General features: G+C 41.9%; 1 protein-coding gene and 1 non-coding gene across 4 annotated transcripts in view; both read left to right on the top strand.

Moving 5' to 3' along the window:
- The first annotated feature begins 5,250 nt into the window (after positions 1 to 5,250).
- Positions 5,251 to 5,356, top strand: LOC113181562 (U6 spliceosomal RNA). The gene has a single exon (XR_003300602.1). It is a non-coding gene; the product is annotated as a U6 spliceosomal RNA (small nuclear RNA).
- Positions 5,357 to 15,482: 10,126 nt separating this feature from the next.
- The window catches only part of Kat7 (lysine acetyltransferase 7), a 29,621-nt gene continuing 23,608 nt past the window's right edge, over positions 15,483 to 21,495 (top strand). For all 3 annotated transcript variants that reach the window (XM_026386854.2, XM_026386855.2, XM_026386853.2), the window contains exons 1-2: positions 15,483 to 15,638; positions 18,319 to 18,466. In XM_026386854.2, the coding sequence (XP_026242639.1) occupies positions 15,624 to 15,638; positions 18,319 to 18,466 (163 nt within the window). In that variant the 5' untranslated portion in view covers positions 15,483 to 15,623. The remainder of the gene's footprint in view (positions 15,639 to 18,318; positions 18,467 to 21,495) is intronic.

Here is a 21,495-nt window from a genome sequence, read left to right as displayed (position 1 = left end):
CCAATTAAGCGATGTGACCTGGTTTCTGCTTTCAGAGACTTTGGGTCAGAGGAAGGCCCTCAAAAACATCAAAAGTGGAGGATTTCATACACCAAATATATCAATTTTTTTTTATCTACAGAACCCTTATTTGATTTATGGGGTTCCAATAGCAAATGTACTAGACCCTTGGTCCCAGCCTGCTCCTGGGATGTCTATAACCATCACAAATAAATGAGGACTCAAGGAATGATTTTCCCTATAAGTGTGGGTCAGAAGTACAGCCACTCCCCCAGCAGTCCCTATAAGGCTTGGTGCCTTAAAAATTGCAGGACCCGGGCTGGGGCTATAACTCAGTGGCTGACCCGCTCACCTCACATGCGTGAGGCACTGGGTTCAATCCTCAGCACCACATACAAAAATAAATAAATATAAATAAATAAGACAAAGATTGTGTCCGTCTACAAATAAAAAAAAATTCTTTTTTTAAATTACAGGACCCTGAGGGACTAACAAGGACAAAAGTCTCAGGGAATTGAGGTAGTTCAGTCAGCAGGAAGGCCTTCTTCTCCTTCTGGCCACTCAATCCAGAAAGGCCAGGGTTGTCATAGCTGAGAGAAGTTTTCAGTTCTGAAGGCTCTCTAGCCCTTACACTGGGGCACCTTGAATCTGCCCTGTGCATCTTTTATGCCACAATAACCCACAAGAATGAAAGCTCTAATTTTTTACCCTTTGAAATATGACAACCAGAAGCAGTTGCTCAGAGGAGACTTGAGAAGTCTTGATATTCCTTGGTCCCTGGGGGACTCTTTCTGAACTTCCTGGTAAATTTCTACATGCTTACGTCTTTAGCCCCCTAGTACCAAAATAATCAAACAGAAATTAAGATGACGCAGACACAGTGTCTCTTTCTGACCTACCTCCTTTACTCAGCCTCTGTCTGAAATGTCAGGCCCAGCTCCTCAGGGAACAAAATCCTGAGGAAATGGGGTCAGAACTGAAGGAGCAGAGCAGCCAGAGAGGGATTGGGAAGGAGGGCTGAGGGAATGAATGAGGTCACGGGAACAGAGTAGGGAGGGGTCCTATCCTTCAGCACTTCTTCCCATTCTGGTAGCCTCCCTCTTCGGGTACCCCTTCACTTTTACTCCCAGGGTGACCAGATGGCCTGAATTTTGACCTTCCATGCTTTCTGTGACACATTTTGTCCCTTGCTGTAGCCCACAACATTCTTTTTTCTTTAGTTCTTTCATTAGTTCTTCATTTGGATTGGAGGAGATTCACTCCTTAACTCTCCTTTTGCTCTCAGTAAGAATCTAACTTTCTTATTAAACTGCAGCCTTTTAAAACTGAAGACTCCTCATTCTTTTTTAAAAACATTTAAAAAAATTATTTTAGTTGTTGATGGATCTTTAATTTATTCATATGCGGAGCTGAGACTCAAACCCAGTGCCTCGCACACTGGAGGTAAGCGCTCTACCACTGAGCCCCTCATTCGTAACAGTAAATCATAGGATGGATGGAAATTTTCAAATGGGCAAAAAGTAAATGTGGGGATCCAATACACTGAAATTTTAGAATATTGGGCCTAGTGGCACTCCATGAAAAATACAAAGTAGATAAAAAAAAAATTGGTAGAGACTATATCTGATTCAGCCTCTCCCATTCAGTTGAGATGCTGAGACATGGGAAGGACTTATGGGTCATTTAGCAAGTCAGAGGCAGGATAAGGGACCAGAACTCCTGCATTCCATTCAGTGTTGCTTCAAAACATAAATAACTTCTAAAAGAATTTAAATGGAATACTATTATCAATAAGCAGGATAGATTACTGAAACATGCTACAACATGGAGGGAACTTGAAAACATTATGCTAAGTAAAAGAAGCCATTCACAAAAGACCACATATTGTACCATTCTGTATATAGACAATGTCCAGAAAAGGCATATTTACAGAGACAGAAAGCAGATCAGTGATTGTCTAGGGTTGGGGATGGAAACAGGAATTACCTGCAAATAGACCAAATGGAAATTTCTGGGGTGGTAAAATGGTCTTAATTTGCAAAATGGTGAACTGTGAACAATTCTATTAATTTCAAAACAAACAAACATAGAATCACATAAGTATAATGTGTGAATTTTATGATATGTGAGTTATACTTCCACCAAACTGTTTTTAAAAAAGGATTTATATAAACTTGTGGATGAGAAGCTGTGTGCAGTGGGGCACACCTATAACCCCAGCTACTTGGGAGGCTAAGGCAGGAGGATTTCAAGTTTGAGGCCAGTCTGGGCAATATAACAAAACCCTGTCTCAAAAAAAAAAAAAAATAGGGCTAGAGATGTAGCTCAGTGGTAGAATGCTGCCCTGGTACTGAAAAAAAAAATTATGGATGAGAGATCCATATGTGGGAGACCTTGCTAATCTTTTTAGGGAAATATCCCAGGAATTCCAGGAAACAAGTATACCTGCCCCTTTGATATTGCTAAAAGGTCACTGTGAGAGATGGAAGATGTGGCTCTTTGGACTATGGAATACCTAAGTTAGCAGTTCTCATTTTTAAAAATAGATAAGCTTCCTAAAGAGAACAGGTGTGTCCGGGTCATCACTCCACAAGCTAGTACTGTAACTAGCATACAGATGGTGCTTCACAGAAAAATGAATTAAAATACACTCTAGTCCATTGTGCCATGTGGTCTGTGTACCTTGGGGAGCCAGCTGGTTTCTAGAGCAGTGCCTTCGGGAAACACTCTGTACCCCCTACATCTGATTTTACCAGGTACCCCCCTTTACTCCAGAGATAAAAGTCTTTGGAGAGATATTGATTTAGCACATTCCCATCAGACTGCATACAAACCAAAAGACCTGTTTGCTTCATTCCCTCTTTAGATTTCTCACTTCTCTACTATTGTTCTCTCTCTTTTTTAATTTAAAATACTTTTATTTTATTTACTTATTTTTATGTGGTGCTGAGGATGGAACCCAGGGCCTCACACATGCAAGGAGAGCGCTCTGCCCATGAGCCACAGCCCCAGTCCCTATTGTTCCCTCTTAACTCCTTTACATCTGCCTTAAAAATATTTGCCCCTGGGGAAAATCAGCTACAATACCTTTGACATTCTCCATCTAATTTCACATCCAGTTCCTCTCTCTTCCCCACACCATGCACCAAGCCAGGCATCAAGTATCATGGAAATCTAATTCAAAGATGTTATAACAGAAGGACAAGTAATTTGAAAGTTGGCCTGCCCTCTGATTTGCTTTAGACACAGGACACAAGGCTCCAGAGCTTATATTCCAGAGCTTATATTCAGCTTATATTTATATTATCTATGTAAAGGTTTTTTTTTTTTTTTTAAATAGATACCTACAAAGTGCCACTACAGATTTCTTATTCAATTGTATGCACGTGTGCCTTGGTAAAGAAATTTTCCCCCTCCCTATAACTCCATCTTCTTCACCCTAGTAGCTTTAGTTGTGTTTTGCTTTCTCCAAAGTTCCCCAACCACCCAGTAAGACACTAGATGACTCTCTCAAGACTCATAGCCCATTGTTTTATATTAACTTGTAAAGACACTTATAATTCCTCCTAAACCATTTTTAAAAATATTTATTTTTTTAGTTTTAGGTGGACACAATATCTTTATTTTATTTTTATGTGGTGCTAAGAATAGAACCCAGTGCCTCACGCATGCTAGGCGAGCGCACTACCACTTGAGCCACATCCCCAGCCCCCTCCTAAACCATTTCATATATGTTTGTCCTTTCTCTCCAGCTCAGGACCTATAAGTTCTGGTATCACTTGTCAGCAACTAGTATAAGCACTGAATCCAGCAAGGCTGACTTGATGTCATTTGGTTAAGTATTTGATGGTTTTTCTGATTAGTATTTCTGATCACTCTTGGAATTTGAGGCTAAAAACCTTGTAAACTGAAAGGAGGAAAGGCTCCAGGTTTTGTCAGGCCTGATGCTGCTGCTTTTTCCTCTTTCTTTTTTCATGTGTGTGTGTTGCTGGGGACTGAACCCAGGGTGTTGCTCATGCTAGGCAAGTGCTCTGCCTTTGGGCTACACCTCCTGCCCTTCTTCTTTAAAAATAAATAAATAAATAAATAAATAATCAATCAATCATCTTGGAGTTCCTCTTTGAGTAAAAGAGTAAGCAAATTATAAACATACAATTAGATACAGGACCCTGGAAGAGGTCTGTGAAGGTGAGGGGTTCTGACTCTGCATTTCATTAGCTTCTTTTAAATCAGCTTCTGGCTGAGACAGCGAAGCCTGGTTATATCCTGGCCAACTCTCCAGCCCTTACTGAATTAGGTGTCTATTCCTGGCTTTTCCTGTGAATTTCCTGTATCCAACACATCTATTCCACAAGATGGCTCTGGTTTAACAAAATGGCCTTGACAACCAAGTCTCTCTATCTAAGGAAAAAGTCCCAAAGGGCTGGATTGACATTCCTCCCACTTAGAAACTTGGTGGCCCTTAGAATAGTGGTCCTTTTAGAGCAGGTGGGTTCTCTTGCTGCTCATGGTGCAGGGTGAGGAAATTGTACCCAATTCTGGAAGGCCCTAATGGCTCAACGCCTAAAGGTTGTGTTGTGCCACAAAAGGGCTTGGAATGTTCCAGTACATTCTACCAGTGACCTCTGTGGCTCCTGTTTCCATTCAGTTTTGGCAAAAGCGGCATAGTCTACAGAGTAGCTGGTATTCTGCTGGGATAGGAAACAGCTTGGCCTTGCTTCTTCTATGCTACTCTGATAATATCATACAAGTTGGCACCTTCCCTGGAAGTCCCACCCAAAAGCTCCATCCAGCTCTCTGGCCTCTGAGGGTTGGTGTAGAATGTCGAGTCAGGGCTGCCATACCAAATGGCAGTTTCTTGACCTTAAACACCTAGTTCAGAATTCTTCCCAAAGAGATGAGAAATCCTGGGATTCCTTAACCGGTGGTGTGTCTGCATTCCTCAGAAAGCCCAAGAGGCCTTCATCACCTGTGGAGATAGTAAGTAACACCAGGATTCCAAGAAAAAAGCAACCTAACCACAATATTACAGGCCATGTGCCCATATTGCATAGCTTATTAGAAAGCTTCCACTTACTGGGCTCTTACAATAGGCTAAGCAATTTGCACACATTATCTCATTTAACTACCCTCCTATTTTCATGACTACTTTATACAGGTGAGGAACCTGAGACACAAAAGAAGTTAGGAAATGTACTGAAAGTGACAGCTGGAAGTGACAGGTCCACCTGCTTTCAAAGCCTATGTGCAACACTCGCTTTGGCAGTACATATACTAAAATTAGACTTATAAGAGAAGATTAGCATGGCCCCTATGCAAGGATGACATGCCAATTTGTGAAGAGTTCTCTATTTTTTTTTTTTTTGTAAAGGATATGTACATAATTGCTACTAGAGGTCTCAGGTCCTGGGTCAGAGGGATCCAGACCTAGAGGTCCCTTTCTGAACCCAAAGGTTGAAGGTCAGAGTTAGGAATACAGACCAGACCAGTCACACCACAACCCCATTTCCCCTATGTCCCTCAGCCTTAAACTTCCTAAAACTCTGATTTTGTTTATACTGCTCAAATTATGGAGGTGGGTTGGGGGCATCTAGCTGCCTCTGGCATAGGAGTTGAAATCTGTGGAAACATTATTGTGTCTGCCTCCCATGGCTAGCCTAGGACCAAATACACACCTACCTTGAGCTTCCTACCTTGTGGAATAAGACAAGGATGGGGGAGGGGTGCAGGGGAATGGGGAGAAATCAGAAAAAAGGCAAAAAGAGGTGGTGCTGCCCTTTGAAAAAGCCTGCAAGAGCTAGGAAGCCAGGATTCTTAAGAAATAGCCAGTAGTAGTGTGCCAGGGCAAATGAGAAAGTTCTTTGTAGGGTAAAAGAAAAGCCACTAGAGGAGGCCCTAGGGGAAACCTGGCAGAAAAGGGTGGGAGAGGAGGTAAGAATCTATCAAGGACTGGAGGTGTGTTTTAATTCTGAAGCTACAAACAAAAGACTCATCCTTGACAGTCTCCCCCCCCTCTGGAGTAGGGCAGCCAAGCGAGGGGAGCTCTGCCGGACTTTGCCTCAGCGCCAGGATACTGGCTGCATCACTTGCCCAGCCCACCAGAATGCTGTTGGGAAGAGTGCCTGGCCACAATGCTTGGTTGATAAGTCATGGGCACCCCTGTCTGCTACCCATTCTCTTTTCTCCCTGCTTTTAGTTTGCAGCCTCTACCTGGCAGGGAGCCTCAGAGTAGGGGGTTGGGGAGCAGAGTCCTCCAGATGGTATTTAATACTCAGTGATTTATGGGTGCTGGAAAGGGGCGGGTGGAAAGCCAGAAAGAGGAAGGCCCAAGACTAGTTTCCATGAAGCACCAGTACCTCATTGACAAGAGTTGAGGTACCTATTTCCTTGATGCCTGTGCCTCAGCTTTGAGACTGAGTACAGACTTCACCGTTCCCAGGGCCCAAGATTCTGGTACTATTTTGTATCAGACCAGTGGAACTGGCTGGAATAAGGTTAATGAACACATGTCCAAATCCTTAACCTTTTCTTTAAGCTCCAGATTACTAGGAGAGGGAAGAAATAAGTGAGGTTGAGCAGTTCCATAGCTACTGTTTTTGGAGGATTTATTTTTTTTTTAATGCATTAAAAAAATTCTTGTACACAAGAATTCTTTTGAACCCTCCATGGCTCCAAGAAAAACTGTTTGAAATGTCCTTTCTTATGGGGCCAGGGGGTTAAGTGCCAGGGATGGAAGGCTAAATGCCAGGGATGCTGGTTGCAGGGATGCTTGGGACCGAGGCTAATGGCCTCCCTGCTGTGGGCTCAGGAATACCAGGCCCAGGCACTGGTTGCCCTGAGAGATGCAGCCATTTTTACTTCTGATTGAAGGGCACCACCTTCTGGGATTTTCCCTTCTGTTGTGGGAAACAGTAGAATATATCCGAGGGTCCAACAGATTCTGTGCCCAAGAGTGCAGAGGGCAGGGAAGGAGAGAACACTGAGACATTGGGGTAGGGTGAGACCAGTTAGTGATTTATACTGTTTAGAATTTGGTCCCTGCTGGTGGAAAGAAGATGCATTTTGTGAGAACCCCTGGTAATTGCCCCTCATGAGGATGATCTCAAAAGGTCAAGGGATGGGCCTTGAATAGCCCTAATGTCCCTGAAACAGTCCATTGTGTAGCTATTGTCTATACATGTAAAGGAACTCTTCTTGACCCTATTCATACTTTCTTTTCTCTCTCTCTCTCTTTGCCTCTGGGGTTTCTCAAGCAAATAATTGCATACTACCTTATCCCTAGATCTAATACTATCTTCTTTAAGATTCAACAACAAAAAATCCAACACATATTTCTTAAGTCCCTACTATATGCCAGACATCATGCTATGTTTCGGGGATATGCAGATGAATGGCACATGGTCCCCTCTCTGGACAGCATGCAGTCTGGTTTTCAAAAAAATTTCCTTAGCAATGACCTTTGGAAAACAAATCGGTGCCTATCTCCTTTCTATGTTATACACCTGGATCATGACCTCAGGCTCCATCTTTCACATTCCTTTAAAATGTGCTCATGTGGTAATATGCACTTTGATTATTTTGGATTGACTTTTCCTGGACTCTGATGTGTCTTCCTTAGGTATAATAACAAGAATTAGACACTATATTTCATATGCAAGTATCATATGAATGTGTGTACCACTGTGTTAGCTTTCTTTATCCACTTGCCATTCATTCATACACCCAATAGTTATTACATGCCTACTAAGTGTCATGCACTCTACTAGGGTCTAGGAATGGAATATAGGTAAAATGGACACTGCTCTCCTTGAGCCTACAGTCTGGGGTACATATGGGAGGAAACAGAAGGCAAAGAATCCATATACCACAAATAAATATAAAACTATAAACTGGGACAAGTGCTAAGAAGAAAAGTACAGAGTGCTATAAGAGTGTGCAAAAGGGAACCCCTATCTAATGTGGGAGGCTCAGGGAAAGGTTTCCAAGGAAATGGCATTTAAGCCTAGATCTGAAAGAATTGTTGAAATAGGTAAAGATGAGTATGGGGAAAAACACTTAAGGCAGAGTAAAGGGTATGTGCAAAGGTCCTGAGATAGAAGAAACCAGAACATCCCTAAGAATTGCAGGAGGCCAAGTGAGACTGCATCATAGAGAATGAGGCAGAGGGTCATATGAGTCAGGCCTGCCTGGAAGGTTAGTCAGAAGATTGACCAAGAAGGTCTTCAGTCTTTATCCCACCATTGATAGGCACATAAAAAGAAAGTCAGCCCATATGACTCTTTTCCCCAGATAACTAATGTAGTTCACACTTGTATTGAAGGAACAATACTGATGGTCTGAACTGCTAGGAACTTTCCCAGTGTCCTGCATGGTGTTGCTAGGCCTGATTGGCACTTAGGAGGCCCCCAAACTGATGGATAAAAACCAGCCTACAGTCTTCATGCAAGGTATGTGCTCTGCCAATGTGGACATAGGGGCAGGGTGGAGTTCTCTGCCTGAGTATCAGCTCCACAGTGATGTTTGGAACAACCCCAACACTATAGGCCTTGTTCCTAGATAACTCTATCATATGCACCCCCCACTTACATGGTTCGCTTGCCCTACCTCCCCTCCTACAGTAGCTGTGCTCTCCACCCAATCTGGAGAAGGTTTTTGGATAAGAACTCTGACTCTGCCGAGGCTTGGATCTTGACCTAGTAAGTTGAAGCCTCAGTACTATTGGGAAGCATGTATGCATACATAGCCTTAATAGTTTTCCAGAGGTATTAATGGAAACCATGGGAAAAGAGGGCTGGAATGGTCAGACCAGGCCTTTCTGAAGCCCTTCCTTTCATCCCAGATATTATTTGGAGAATGTGGCTTGGTGCAGTGACATCTGCTGGCAAGACTGGGCAGGTGATAAAATGACCAGATGCCTACTCATTCTCATGTTTTTTCCAGACCAACAAGAATATCTTTGTTAACCCCTGAGATTGAGTTGGGCTCAGCAACTTCAGTTAGAGAAAGGCTGAGGAATCCAAGATTGTGGATTTCAACCATGTATGAGCTAGTCTGCACTGAGCAGAGAAAATGTTTTTTCCTAGTTGTAGCTTGCACCTCTCATGTTGGTCAGTTGATTCACATTTGGGTATAGTTAGTCACAAGAGAGTTTGGGTAAACATGTATAAATGACTCAGGGAAACCCATTCCTAGGAAAGCATCTTTCAACAATTAAAAAAACTCATATTTTACAAATGGCAGAATGCAATGTCACTTTTCATCCTCCTGAAGTTGATTAGTTTGGGAAATTTTTTAGTTTCTTACAGAAAAATGGTGTCTATAGAACCATCTTCATGGTTCTTATGGTAGTTAAGAGTGACTATGGCTTTTAAAGTGGTCCCTCAATACTTTCTGGGGTAGGGCATAAACTGCCTCCTGTTTTTTATCAATGTCATCTATACAGTCTGTTCAAAATTTCACTCTTCTTCAATAGCATGTTTTTTCACCCATACAGTACCAAGGCCTTGCACAGGCTAGGCAAGTGCTCTGCCACTAAGCTACAGCCCAAGTACTTTTTATTTACTTATTTATTTTTTGATACCATGGATTGAACCTAGGGGCGCTTTACCACTAAGCCACATCCCCAGCCCTTTATTTATTTTTTATTTTGAGATAGGGCCTCACTAATTTGTTGTGGCTGGCCCCCAATTCATGGTTCTCCGGCCTCAGCCTTCTGAGTTGCTGGGATTACAGATGTGCGCCACCTTGATAGGCTTCTGAGTTCTTAATAACTGACTCTATAACTGAATATGGCTCAGATAAAGCATCTCTCTTTCTCAAACTTAAAAGAAAATCATCAAGACTCCATCAGAGAAATTAGTAATGTGTACATGTTCACAGAAAAGAAAAAAAAAATACACACACAGAAGACTGGGGTATATCCTCACTAGAAATAAAACCAGAAGCACAAGTGAGGGCAGTTTTCATTTTCAAGAAAAACTGCAGAAATTTCAAAAGTAGCTAATATTTAGTTCTGGAAACAATGTCTTAAGTTAGCAGTTGTGCACTAGTGATGATGTAAATTTGTTCAAGGTTTTTTTTTTTTTGGGGGGGGGAGAAATAAAGCAATAGATCAAGGGCAGAAATAAAGATAGAAGAGAGCTATAGATGCCTGCAGATACTGACTGCAGCATTATCTGACATGAAAGACCCACAAGCCCACAACGGGAATGAGAGCACTTTATATCACAGTACTATGGCCAAAGTCACAAAGCTATTACAGTTACAATCGTGAAGATTACAGTAGAAAATGTTAAGAGTATGCCAAAAATATGAAATCTCATGTAAACAATGAATGCATATACATAAAAATGTGCATAAATAATAAAATGTGTGCAGGTGGAGTAAAATTGGGCGGCTATGTAAAACAATAAAAAGAGCTTTGTGGTAGCAGTAAGATTAAGGATGTCTTATTCTCCTAAAAAATTTACTATTATTACAATGGACAGATAATTTTTGAAAAGTTGGAGGGCACTGAGGGCAGGTGAAAGTCTTATCCCTTCTATACACACTTGTCCCAACTTAGGGAAAGGACGGTGTTGGCTTATTCATGGTGCACACTCAGCTGCCGGCCCAATGCCTAACACATATCAGATGCTCAGTAAATATTTGTTCAAATAAATAATGAAAATGACTATAATCTAAAAAGTCTCAACCCATGGTTACAGGGTACATTGCATCCTGGGGAATAACGAGGTATTTGGTTTTGGTGGAATCAAAAAACAAAGGCCCATCCATAATCGCAATTCCCTGGTCTTCTTGGTAAGTGAATTTGGGCATGGAAAACCCAGGGAGAGACCTTCTGTTAAAGCAAACCCAATTATACCGAGGAACATATGTTGCCCTGAGGCCTCTGCTGCCATAACAACATCATGTAACTATAACTACAGCCCTGAAGGGCTTTGGCCCCGTCAAATATGGAAAAAGATGTCTTCATCATAAGACAGCTTTGTGTTCAGACTGACTTCCCTAGGGGGCTTGGATCATGGAAGGGAGGTAGATAAGTGGAGGAAGGGGGAGATGAAGGGTAGGGACGGGAGAAGAATTCCTATTGAAACAGAATAGAGTGGGTTTTTTAAAGCAATTTTCAAAATGTGTTTATTTGAGTGTTTAGCTTTGGTAGTTATTTATAACCCCAGCTGCAGAGGCGGGGAGCTGTGTCTGAGCCTGCTGGGATCTATCCAATAAGTTCCCCCAGGGTGGGCTGGGGGGAGTGCTAAGAGTGATACAAGTACCAAATTAACAAGTGGCCAGAAGACATGAGGAGCTCCAGGCCACCTCCAGCAAGAGAAGGAAAGAAGGGTGCATTAGGACTATGCTGACTCTATTTTTAAGGCAACTGTAAATGAAAATATTTTAATATGAGTTATGATCATATCAGCAACCTTTGAGATTCTCCCAAAGGGGTAGAATAAGCCAATACTTTTATTCAAAAGTTAAAAGCTGAACCTGGCTCCCCTACCTAGCATCATCTTAAAAAGGCCCCAGCATGGTTCTCCCACATTATAAGACAGTCATTTGCACAGAGGAAATGCCAATCCCTGACCCCGCTGGGCACAAAAATGGTCACAGAGAGGCGTAGAGGAGAGAGGATAGCTGGTCTATGCAAGTCTTTCCTAACTGTCAACACCTGGCAGTGGTGTCAGGACAATTCAGTATAGTGCCACCCTAATGACTGAGCCTTTTTAGGAGTCAGGAAGCAAGGGAGAAGCTGGAGACATTGTGACCAGCCAGGCAAGGATTCCAATCTTTAGGAGCTCCTAGGCCTTTGAGGAAACAATAAACAACTACACTTGAATTTGAAATATGATACCTATCAATTCCCTGGTAAGGGATCATCTCAAAGGAAATTGAAGGATCTTTAAGGGAGTTTACAAGACAAGACTCAGAAGTATGATTTCCTGCCTTGGTCTCCCTGACACTCTGATCATTCTCCTAACAGCTGCCAGAATGAAGTCTCTAAAATGCAAGTCTGATCACAGGACTCCTTAGCTTAAAGTTATTTAGAAACTGTCCACCACCTCCAGTCCAGTCTCCTTAGCAGGGCCCTGAAAGTCCTGCATGAACTGGTTCTCAACATCAGTCCTGCTTTTTTGGCAAACACCTCATCCCTACCATGCCAAGGCAGTCACCCCCAGACACAATGCTGTTACACACATGTATTTCTGCAAATGCTGTTTCCTTTGTACCTCATTCTATCAAATTCCACTGGCTTCACTTCTTCTGTGTAAATCTACAAATCAAACACTTCGCTCTTTCCTCTGTTCCACTTCTGGACCTTGTTTATCCTTTTGTTTTGCCATGTAATACTCTACAGCATTTTGAAATTCTGAGCTTACTGAAAAGTAAGGCACTGGTCTGTCTTCCTTACTGGACTCAAAGCTCCTTCAGTAGAAAGATGGTGTTTTGTCCATCTTGGTGTGACTCAGTGTCTGCCTTATAACACCTGGGTAATCACTCTGTTTCTTGAGTTGAAGTGAGGTTGAACAGACAAAAGCAATCAATCATTGAGATTATGTAAAGATACAGTCACAAACATTAGGATGTTATAGCCATGACTAGGGTGGCTGGAAATATAAATAACAACAGCCATTTATTGAGCACTTGCTCTATTTCAGCAACTGTGATGAGTGCTTTACAAGACTAATTTCCTTCATTCCTTACAATAACTTGAGAAGTGGCCATTAGTGTTCCTACTTCACAGATGAGGGAACTAAGGCACAGATAAACTTTAAAACATGTCCAAGAGCAGATAGAAAGTGGCAGAGCTAAAGCTCACATCAAGGCCCCACACTGGACATTGGTAGAGCTGATGAATAAAACAAGATTTGTGTTACTTCTGTCTATTTGAGAAATGGGGTGGGGAACATCATCTACCAATTGTACAAGTATAAATATAGCAGTCAATGAAAAATAATATATCACTAAGCTCTAATACTTGAATAAATGAGGAGGGCTGGGATTGTAGCTCAGTGGCAGAGAGCTTGCCTTGCACGCGTGAGGCCCTGGGTTCGATCCTCAGCACCACATAAAAAAATAATTAAATAAAAATAAAGATATTGTGTCCATCTACAACACACACACACACACACACACACACACACACACACAAAGAGTAAATGAGGAAAGTCTCTCGGAAGAAAGAAAAATTTCAAGAGCGTTGGGAGGTACATCCAGGCGGTAAGAAGAGCCTGTGAAGAAGCATAAAGACAGTGGAAAGTGCCTATGTGAAGTTTGGTGGGTGAGGATGACAGGGGCTTTGAAATCAATAGCTCCTGCTTATAACTGTGTCATGATGAAAATGACTCTAAAAGATTACATGCAGTTAAGGAGAAAAATAAAAATAAATAAATAAAACAGTTTTTAAGATTCCCCTCTCTCTGGGGGGCTAGGGATGTAGCTCAGTTTGTAGAGTTCTTGCCTAGCATGCACAAGGCCCTGGGTTCAATCCCCAGCACCCACCAAAAAAAAAAAAAAAAAAGGTTCCCCTCTCTCTGTTCTAAATACACCTAGCTGATCTACTGTTGTTTTCCTTATAATCATATTTCTATCCTGGTGGTATTATCTTTTTCATCTTTCCAACAGAGCATGTACTTTCTAAAAGTAAGAAACATGTCTAAATGAAATTGTAAACTCTTCAGTGTCAGCTGCAATGTTAGAGAACCCAGTATAAGAGATTGGTACCTAATGTTGAATATCTGTAATGCTAAAAACGATAATGATATTCTGATTGACTAGCAAGCATATACTGCAGGTAAAAACACGATTGGGGGGGCTGGGGATGTGGCTCAGGCGGTAGCGCGCTCGTCTGGCATGCGTGCGCCCGGGTTCGATCCCCAGCACCACATACCAACAAAGATGTTGTGTCCGCCGAGAACTAAGAAATAAATATTAAAAAAAAAAAAAAAAAACACGATTGGGCACTATTAGAAAGTATGGTATAAACTGAGATATGTTCTTAATATGAGGTTCTTACCACTAATCAGGGATCCAGAACATCCATGAGTGACCTCAGGAGAACAGCAGTTAGTATAAAATAACAGAGTGATAATGTAAAATTAAATGCATAAAGGGACAGAAAGAAGGGGCATAAAAAAGAAATATGAGATATCTTCAAATAAGTTCAACCCAGGTAGTTATTCTAATATACTAAGCAATTAAAGCTAAATACTAAACACTAAATCTGCCTGTGTCAATAATAGCCCAGTATATCCTCAAGAATAGTGCCTGTGGGCTAAATGTCTGGCATTTTAACCCTTCAGAGTCTTCTGTTTAGCATTTCAGTCAGGTTGCTTTGTTCTAAGTTCTGTGCCTGGGGTAAGTTATCTCAGCTGGTTGAAACTGGGGTCCAATACCCTAACTTAGTGCCTGAGCTTGCTTGGATTCCACCGAGCCACTCTCAGCCAAACCTCATTCCTCTCATTCCTTCAGGGAGGTTAAATCTTGAAGCCTGATCTCCACTTTCCAACCTTATAGCTCTTCTTTCAACCTAATATCCTTGACCATTTTCTTCCTAGAAAAAGAAAACGGTCAAGGATATTTCTCATTATTAAATACCCATTCTTTTTTGGACTCCAGCTTTACTAAAAAATATTCCTTCCTCTTCCTCCCTCCCCCACAAGCACTCTTGACTCATACATCGGGATTCCAAAGTCCATTTGGGTTAAATGGGGTTCAACGTTTCTCCTACACTCAAGAAATGTTTCCCACCCTGGCCACACTGCTCTCAGACCCAAACAGTGGGGGAAGGAGGTGGGTGCTCACCACAGAGCTAAACTGAGAATTCTTTGGAACTACAGCTTTTGGAGAATAGCTTTGCCTTCTCCGGTAACGTGAACGACAAACTTATTGCTGTTCGCTTAGGGCAAGGACAATGTCTCCTCTACCACACGGGGAAACTTCCTCAGGACAGACACCACTCTTTCGTTCCTTTTTTGAATCCCTATTCCCACCCTTTTGGGACACAAATTGACTCCTAAAAAACACAAGTTTCTTGTGCAAAATTATCCCTTCCCAACTTGAGTTTATGTGATAAAAGGAATCGTCTTTTAGGCAGTTAGGCAACGAATGGGTTAAATTTCGACAACCTGATGGATTCTGGGGATTTCCTTTTTCGAGTTCAGAAATTAAAACGACCGGGAAGAGAAATTTTGCCCAAGGTAAAGATGAAAACTGTTAACTTCAAATGTCAGGCTTCTGCCCCAAAGAAGAATGGCTGCCCACGACCACGAAGGGTGCCACTTCCCTAACTAAAAATGGCTGGCCGAAAGGTCCACTACCGGTACCACTTCCAGCCCAAATCCAAAATGGCGATCACTAGCCTCACCAAAGGAAGAGAACCTCCCAGCACCCTCTCTGCTCATAACGTCAGGTGACGCGAGCTCCAGCCGGAAGTGAAGGAAAAAGCGCTTCAGCCCGCCGCGCCTGCGCAGAAAGCTCTAGACGCTGAGAGGCAGGAGGCACTTGGGATCGTCCGCTGGATTGGGACTGCTACAGAGGCCGCCACGGAGCCCGCCGGAGCCACCGTTCCTGCTGCTGCTGCCGCCGCTGCCCGAATCGGAACCGTCGGGCCGCAGCCGCCGGCAATGCCACGAAGGAAGGTGAGAAACGGGAGAGGAGGGATGGCGGGTTTTTAAGGACAGTCGATGAAGCAACGTGACGCAGTTGGCCACGCCTTGAAGTGGTCGGGTTCCAACTTCCCGCTCCCCCAAACCTAGCTCAGCCACCCTCTCTTCAGTCGGTACCCAACAGAAAAATGTGGGCCCGACCCTGGCCTCGGCCTATGCTTGCAACTATTCCCGCCCTCTACTTGCCCGGATCGGAGGCGTTCTTATTGTTAATTGGTCTCTGAAACGTCTCGGAGCACATTGATTGGCTGGTGACGCCGCCTATTTGGGCCCAACGGTCACCTCCCCGCGTGCGGGGGCGGTGTCTGGGCCAGGCCCCAGCGTTCTGCCACTGGTTGTGGTGAACGATCCCTCCTCTCTCGATTGGATAAGCTTGGCAGTCTGTCCCGTGGGGGCGCGGTTTAGTAGGGCCTGGATTGGGTGACCCGAGTCCCCGCCCTTCCGGGAGTGGAAGCTAGTAGTTGCGGAGGCGTGGTTTGTTGTGAGGTTCTCCTTCCCAGGTGGGGGGCACAACAAAGCCGAGGACCCAGGCGGTGGAAAACCAGCGCCCACTCCCAAGGGATCCCTTTCAGGCCTGTAGTGTCTAAGCTATCATCTTCCTGTATTTGCTTAGTTTGACACAAATGCTGTTCGTAGGTTGAATAAAAACTTGGCTATAATTGGAATGGTCTTATGAGATCACACAGGAACACCCGCTTCTTTTTTCTACTGAGCACACAGAAGCTTACTGGAATGTCTCAAAGCTACTCATCAGGCATTAGCAGAGCCACAACTACAAAACAAATGTAGTGCAGTTCAACAGATTTTCATTGACTGGTTGCTGGGGAGTGAAAAATTCAATAAGACTTAATCCCTGACTTAAAGATATAAATCTGATGGGTAAAACAGACATACAAGTAACCATAGAAAGATGTAGTAAGTTATTTACTTGGGAATATAAACACAGTGTTAAGAGAAGGGAAATAAGGAGCAATTAAGTCTGCTCTGGAGTTAGTTGGAAAGTAAATTGGTGAAAACCAAAAAGAAGAGTTGAGTTCTATCTACCGTAAAGCCAGGAGGAGCAAGTCAGAGGTCAGGGATTCACATATCTGGATCATTGAACTAGGTGACCTTTAAGATTTCCTTTCATCCTAGTGATTTTCTGTGACCCATTCTGATGCCTTTGTTGATATCTGGTCAGGTTACCCATGAAATATTTGGAAAGCTGGGTGGGTGGTATTCTGCTCATTTCTGGAGAAATCTCTCTTCCCACAGAGGCTTACCAGGTTAAATGTTTACACATTTAATGTCTCCTAAAATGATCTAAGTTGTTAGATGGTATTTATGCAGGAATACTGTCAGTACTTTGGAATAAATCCACAGTCTTTCTGCAGTGCCCAAATGCAATGAGTTCTCTAAAATGCAAATTTTTTTTTTTTTTTTAAGTAACTAGTTTGGCAAATCTGTCCTAAACTATCCTGAGGCTACTTATGGGTTTTGTGTGTATACCCTTTGGTGTGACTGTTTACATATTTTTCCTGTAGGAATGCTAATGTGTTTGATTATGTTTTTTTTTTCCCAAGGTATATGTGAAGTATTTCTTTTCTAAATGTGTGAGAAATTATGAATTCCAAATACTTGGTCCCAAGGGGCTTATTCTTTGAATAGAGCATTAGGATTTGGGGTACATTTCAATGGTAAGAGTGAGTGCTTAGCAAGCTTGAAGCTCTGGTTTAATTCCCAGCACCAAAGGAAAAACAAACAAACAACCAACAACAACAAAAAAACCCAATCCAAACACCGGGACTTATAGTTTGAAGCTAGATGGCACTTTTGGCAAATATTCTTCTCTTTCTGGCTTAGTAAAATGGATAGGGATAATGCACAATTGATAAACGTAATCTTTATGCCTAATTACTCTTTAGGAGGCTGACAAATAATTCTTAACTGAAATGTGATTTTATTTTATTTTTTAAATCCTGGTTCTAAATATCTTTGAATTTTCAGTACAAGGATATCTTTTTCAGCACTTTTGTCAGTCACGTAGAGAAACTTCAGTGACACATGGCATAAGATAGAAGAAGTTTTATCTCTTTCTGCTTAAGTTCTATTGGGATCAGAGTTATAGGCTATGATATTTTGAAATGATGTATGGCTTTTTAAAAATGCGATACTAAGGGGCTGGGATTGTGGCTCAACGGTAGAGTGCTTGCCTAGCACTGTGAGCCCCTGGGTTCGATCCTCAGCACCACATAAAAAAATAAATAAATAAACAAAATTACCCGAAAGTTAAGTGGAACATAGCAGCAACATTTTTCACACTACTACGATTTGTTTGTTTTGGTGTGGTATGTCAGCCAGACCATTATGAGTGGGTACTTTTATTTTCAGTTTGATACTCATCTCCAAATGGACTTGGTTCAGAATTAGTGATAATACAGTTAGAATTCTTTCTTTACTTATTCAGCAAAGGTATCTTATTTGTAAGTTGCTCCATTTAAATGTCCTAAACAAAGGGAAGCTGGCTCTGGGGCAGAGAGGAGAAATACTTGTGGAGTCCTTTCTTGGTCTGAACTTTGTATTTCCAGCATCGTGGTTCATTTTATTTCCAGTACTTATACAAACCCACAAAGTGAATGCTTCTGTGCTAATGTCTGGATCTATGGTATTACAGAGGAATGCAGGCAGTAGTTCAGATGGAACCGAAGATTCCGATTTTTCTACAGATCTCGAGCACACAGACAGTTCAGAGAGTGATGGCACATCCCGCCGATCTGCCCGAGTCACCCGCTCCTCAGCCAGGCTAAGCCAGAGTTCTCAAGGTAAAAATCTTTGTTCTTCCTGACCACTTTTCACAGTGGACTCACTGGTCATCATATTATTGTGCTAGTTAATGTGGAAACTAGACTGGTGGCTTGTAGATGACAGAATCTGGTAAAATGTAAGACAAATACAGAAGTATTAGGCCTTTAAAATGCTTCTGTTGGGGCTGGGGTTGTGGCTCAGCAGTAGAGTGCCTGCCTAGCATGTGCAAGGCCCTGGGTTCGATCCTCAGCACCACCTAAAAATAAATAAAATAAAGGTATTGTGTTCAACTACAACTAAAAAATGCTTCTGTTGGGCTTAGTGCCCAAAGCAGGTATCATGGATGCAATATGTTTGCTTTGAGTCATTTTTTTTTTTTTTTTTAGACTATGGCATTAGCATCAATTAAGTGGGAATGTTGTCTCTTCACTGTTAGAAGAGCTTAGGAGCTTAAAAGAGTCTCTTGAAGTTGTTATTGTATGAGGTCCAGTGCTTCTAAAAGCATGTTTAATTCTGGAATGTAGTTAGATACACATTTGATGGATATAACTAGTTGTACCCAAATATTGTTTTAATACTCAGAATATTGCTTTGGTAGTAAAAAAAAAACAAGAATCTCAAAGTTGGAAGATAGTTTGAAGGTTCTCTAGTATATTTACCCATCTGGGCTTAGGTTTGGAGGATATGTCTGACCCCTCATGATTCTGCTCAGAGATTGCCTAGAAATGAAAGCAAGTTATAGTTAATACAGAAAGCTTCTGATCAATCTGCCTTGAGTACTTGACTAGTGTTGATTTGATTGCTGCTACATGAGCATGTTACAAAATGAGAAAAAAAACATGAGTTTTTTAAGTAAAAAGGTAGGAATATTCTCTCAAGAACTGTTCCCACTATTGTTAAATCTAGGATGCCCTCCCACTCAGCTACATACCAGTCCTTTTATTTTTTTGAGGCAGGGTCTTGCTAAGTTGCCCTAGACTGGCCTTGAATTTTAAATTCTCCTGCCTCAGCTGAGATTATAGGTGTGCTTTACTGGCCCTGAAATTCCTCAATCTTTTTTTTTTTTTTTTTTTGTGGTGCTGGGGGTTGAACCCAGGGCCTTGTGCTTGTAAGGCAAGCTTTTTTCTTTTTTTTAAACAACAGCAGGGCTTTTGATAAATGGTTCTTATAATTTAGGCACTCTGTTATATACTGGGCTATATCCCAGTATACTGGGATACTGTAATAGAAGAATCACAGTCCCTGCACTCAAGGGGCTTAGTTTATTGTGAGATATAGATAGCTGAAATGGGGCTGGGGATGTGGCTCAAGTGGTAGCGCGCTCGCCTGGCATGCTTGCGGCCCGGGTTCGATCCTCAGCACCATATACCAACAAAGATGTTGTGTCCGCCGAGAACTAAAAAATAAATATTAAAAAAAAATTCTTTCTCTCTCTCTCTCTCTCTCTCTCCTCTCTCACTCTCTCTAAAAAAAAATAGCTGAAATGTAATGGTAATAATGTAATGTGGACAGGGCTGTGAGAAAGATTTTTTTTTTTTTTTTTTAGTTGTAAATGGACAGAATGCTTGTATTTGTTTATTTTTATGTGGTGCCTCACACATGCTAGGGAAGCACTTTGCCACTAAGCAAATAAGTCCCAACCCCGAGATGAAGCCCAGAAGTGAGGCAGCCAACTGAAGACAGGTCTTTCAGAATGTCTTCTCATGGGATCTGTAGGAATTTATAAGTTGAAAGATGGTAAAATGTTATTCTAGGAAGAGGGAACAGTATATGCAAAGAACAGGGCAAATGCTTTTAAGAAGCATAATTTGCCATGCCTCAGATACTTGAAGATTGTAAATATTCAGAACAGCTTGGAGGGGCTGGAGCAGTAGCTTGGTGGTAGATTACTTGCCTCGAATGTGTTAGGCACTGGGTTTGATCCTCAGCACCACATAAAAATAAATAAATAAAGATATCGTGTCCATCTACAACTAAAAAATAAAAATAAAAAAAAAAACGGGTAGGAAATGCATGAGCTCTGGATCTTTTTCTAGTTATTTTACTTCATGACCAGAAAGTTCCACAGTTTGGGCTGCAGATGTAGCTAGGTTGAAGAGGGCTTGTTTAGCATATATGAGGCCCTGGGTTCAATCCCCAGCACCAAAAAAGATTGCACAACTCCTAGGAGCATCATTCACATTGTACTATATGTGAGCCCATTCTCTTTAAAGTGAAATGTAGACTACCTTGTGAGCAGAGGAGTCACATCCTCAGTGCATTTTTGTGTTGTATTTAGAGACAGGGTCTCTCTGAGTTGCTCAGGACCTCTCAAGTTGCCGAGACTAACTTTGAATTCATGATCCTCCTGCCTCAGCCTTCTGAAACACTGGGATTACAGGTTCGTGCCACTGTGCCCAGTTGTCCTTGAGGAATCTTTACAATTTATACATTATTCTAGGATTTATTTTGTTGTTTAGAATATGATTTAATTTCAGCTTTGAATTTCTTTTATTTCCCATAAGTATCATCAGGTTAGAGATGTAAAAGGCCTGCTGAGTGCTTCAGAATAGGTTTTGCCATCCAAAAGAACTTAAGAAGCTATTTATCTTTGTGTCTTGTCTTTCGGGTCTAATATGATTTTGCATAAGAGTCTGAGAGTAACTGGCATGCTAGTGGTGGGGCATGCCTGTGATTCCATTGACCCAGAAGGCTGAGGCAGGAGGATCACAAGTTCAAGGTCAGCCTCAGCAACTTGGTGAGGCCCTGTCTCAAAATAAAAAAAAATTAAAAGCATTGTGAACTGTGGATAGCTCAGTGCGTTTAGTCCCCTGTACAAAAAAAAAAAAAAAAGTATGGGTAATTAGAAAGAAAAAAACAAGCCCCTCCTATTGAAGGGGAAAATATACTTAGTAATAGAATGGTACTATAACAGTAGTATAGGATACTATAATATATAATAATATTATAATTAGTAGTAGAATGTCTGTTTTATGGTAGGTTAGAGTATGGAAGGAAAGAGAGGATGAGACCAATATATGTAGAGCACTTTCTTCATACCAAGCAC

Source organism: Urocitellus parryii, chromosome 7, assembly GCF_045843805.1.
Source record: "Urocitellus parryii isolate mUroPar1 chromosome 7, mUroPar1.hap1, whole genome shotgun sequence".
NCBI lineage: Eukaryota > Metazoa > Chordata > Mammalia > Rodentia > Sciuridae > Urocitellus > Urocitellus parryii.
Note: the sequence above shows the minus strand (reverse complement) of the source record. Positions and strands in the feature narration are given on the sequence as shown.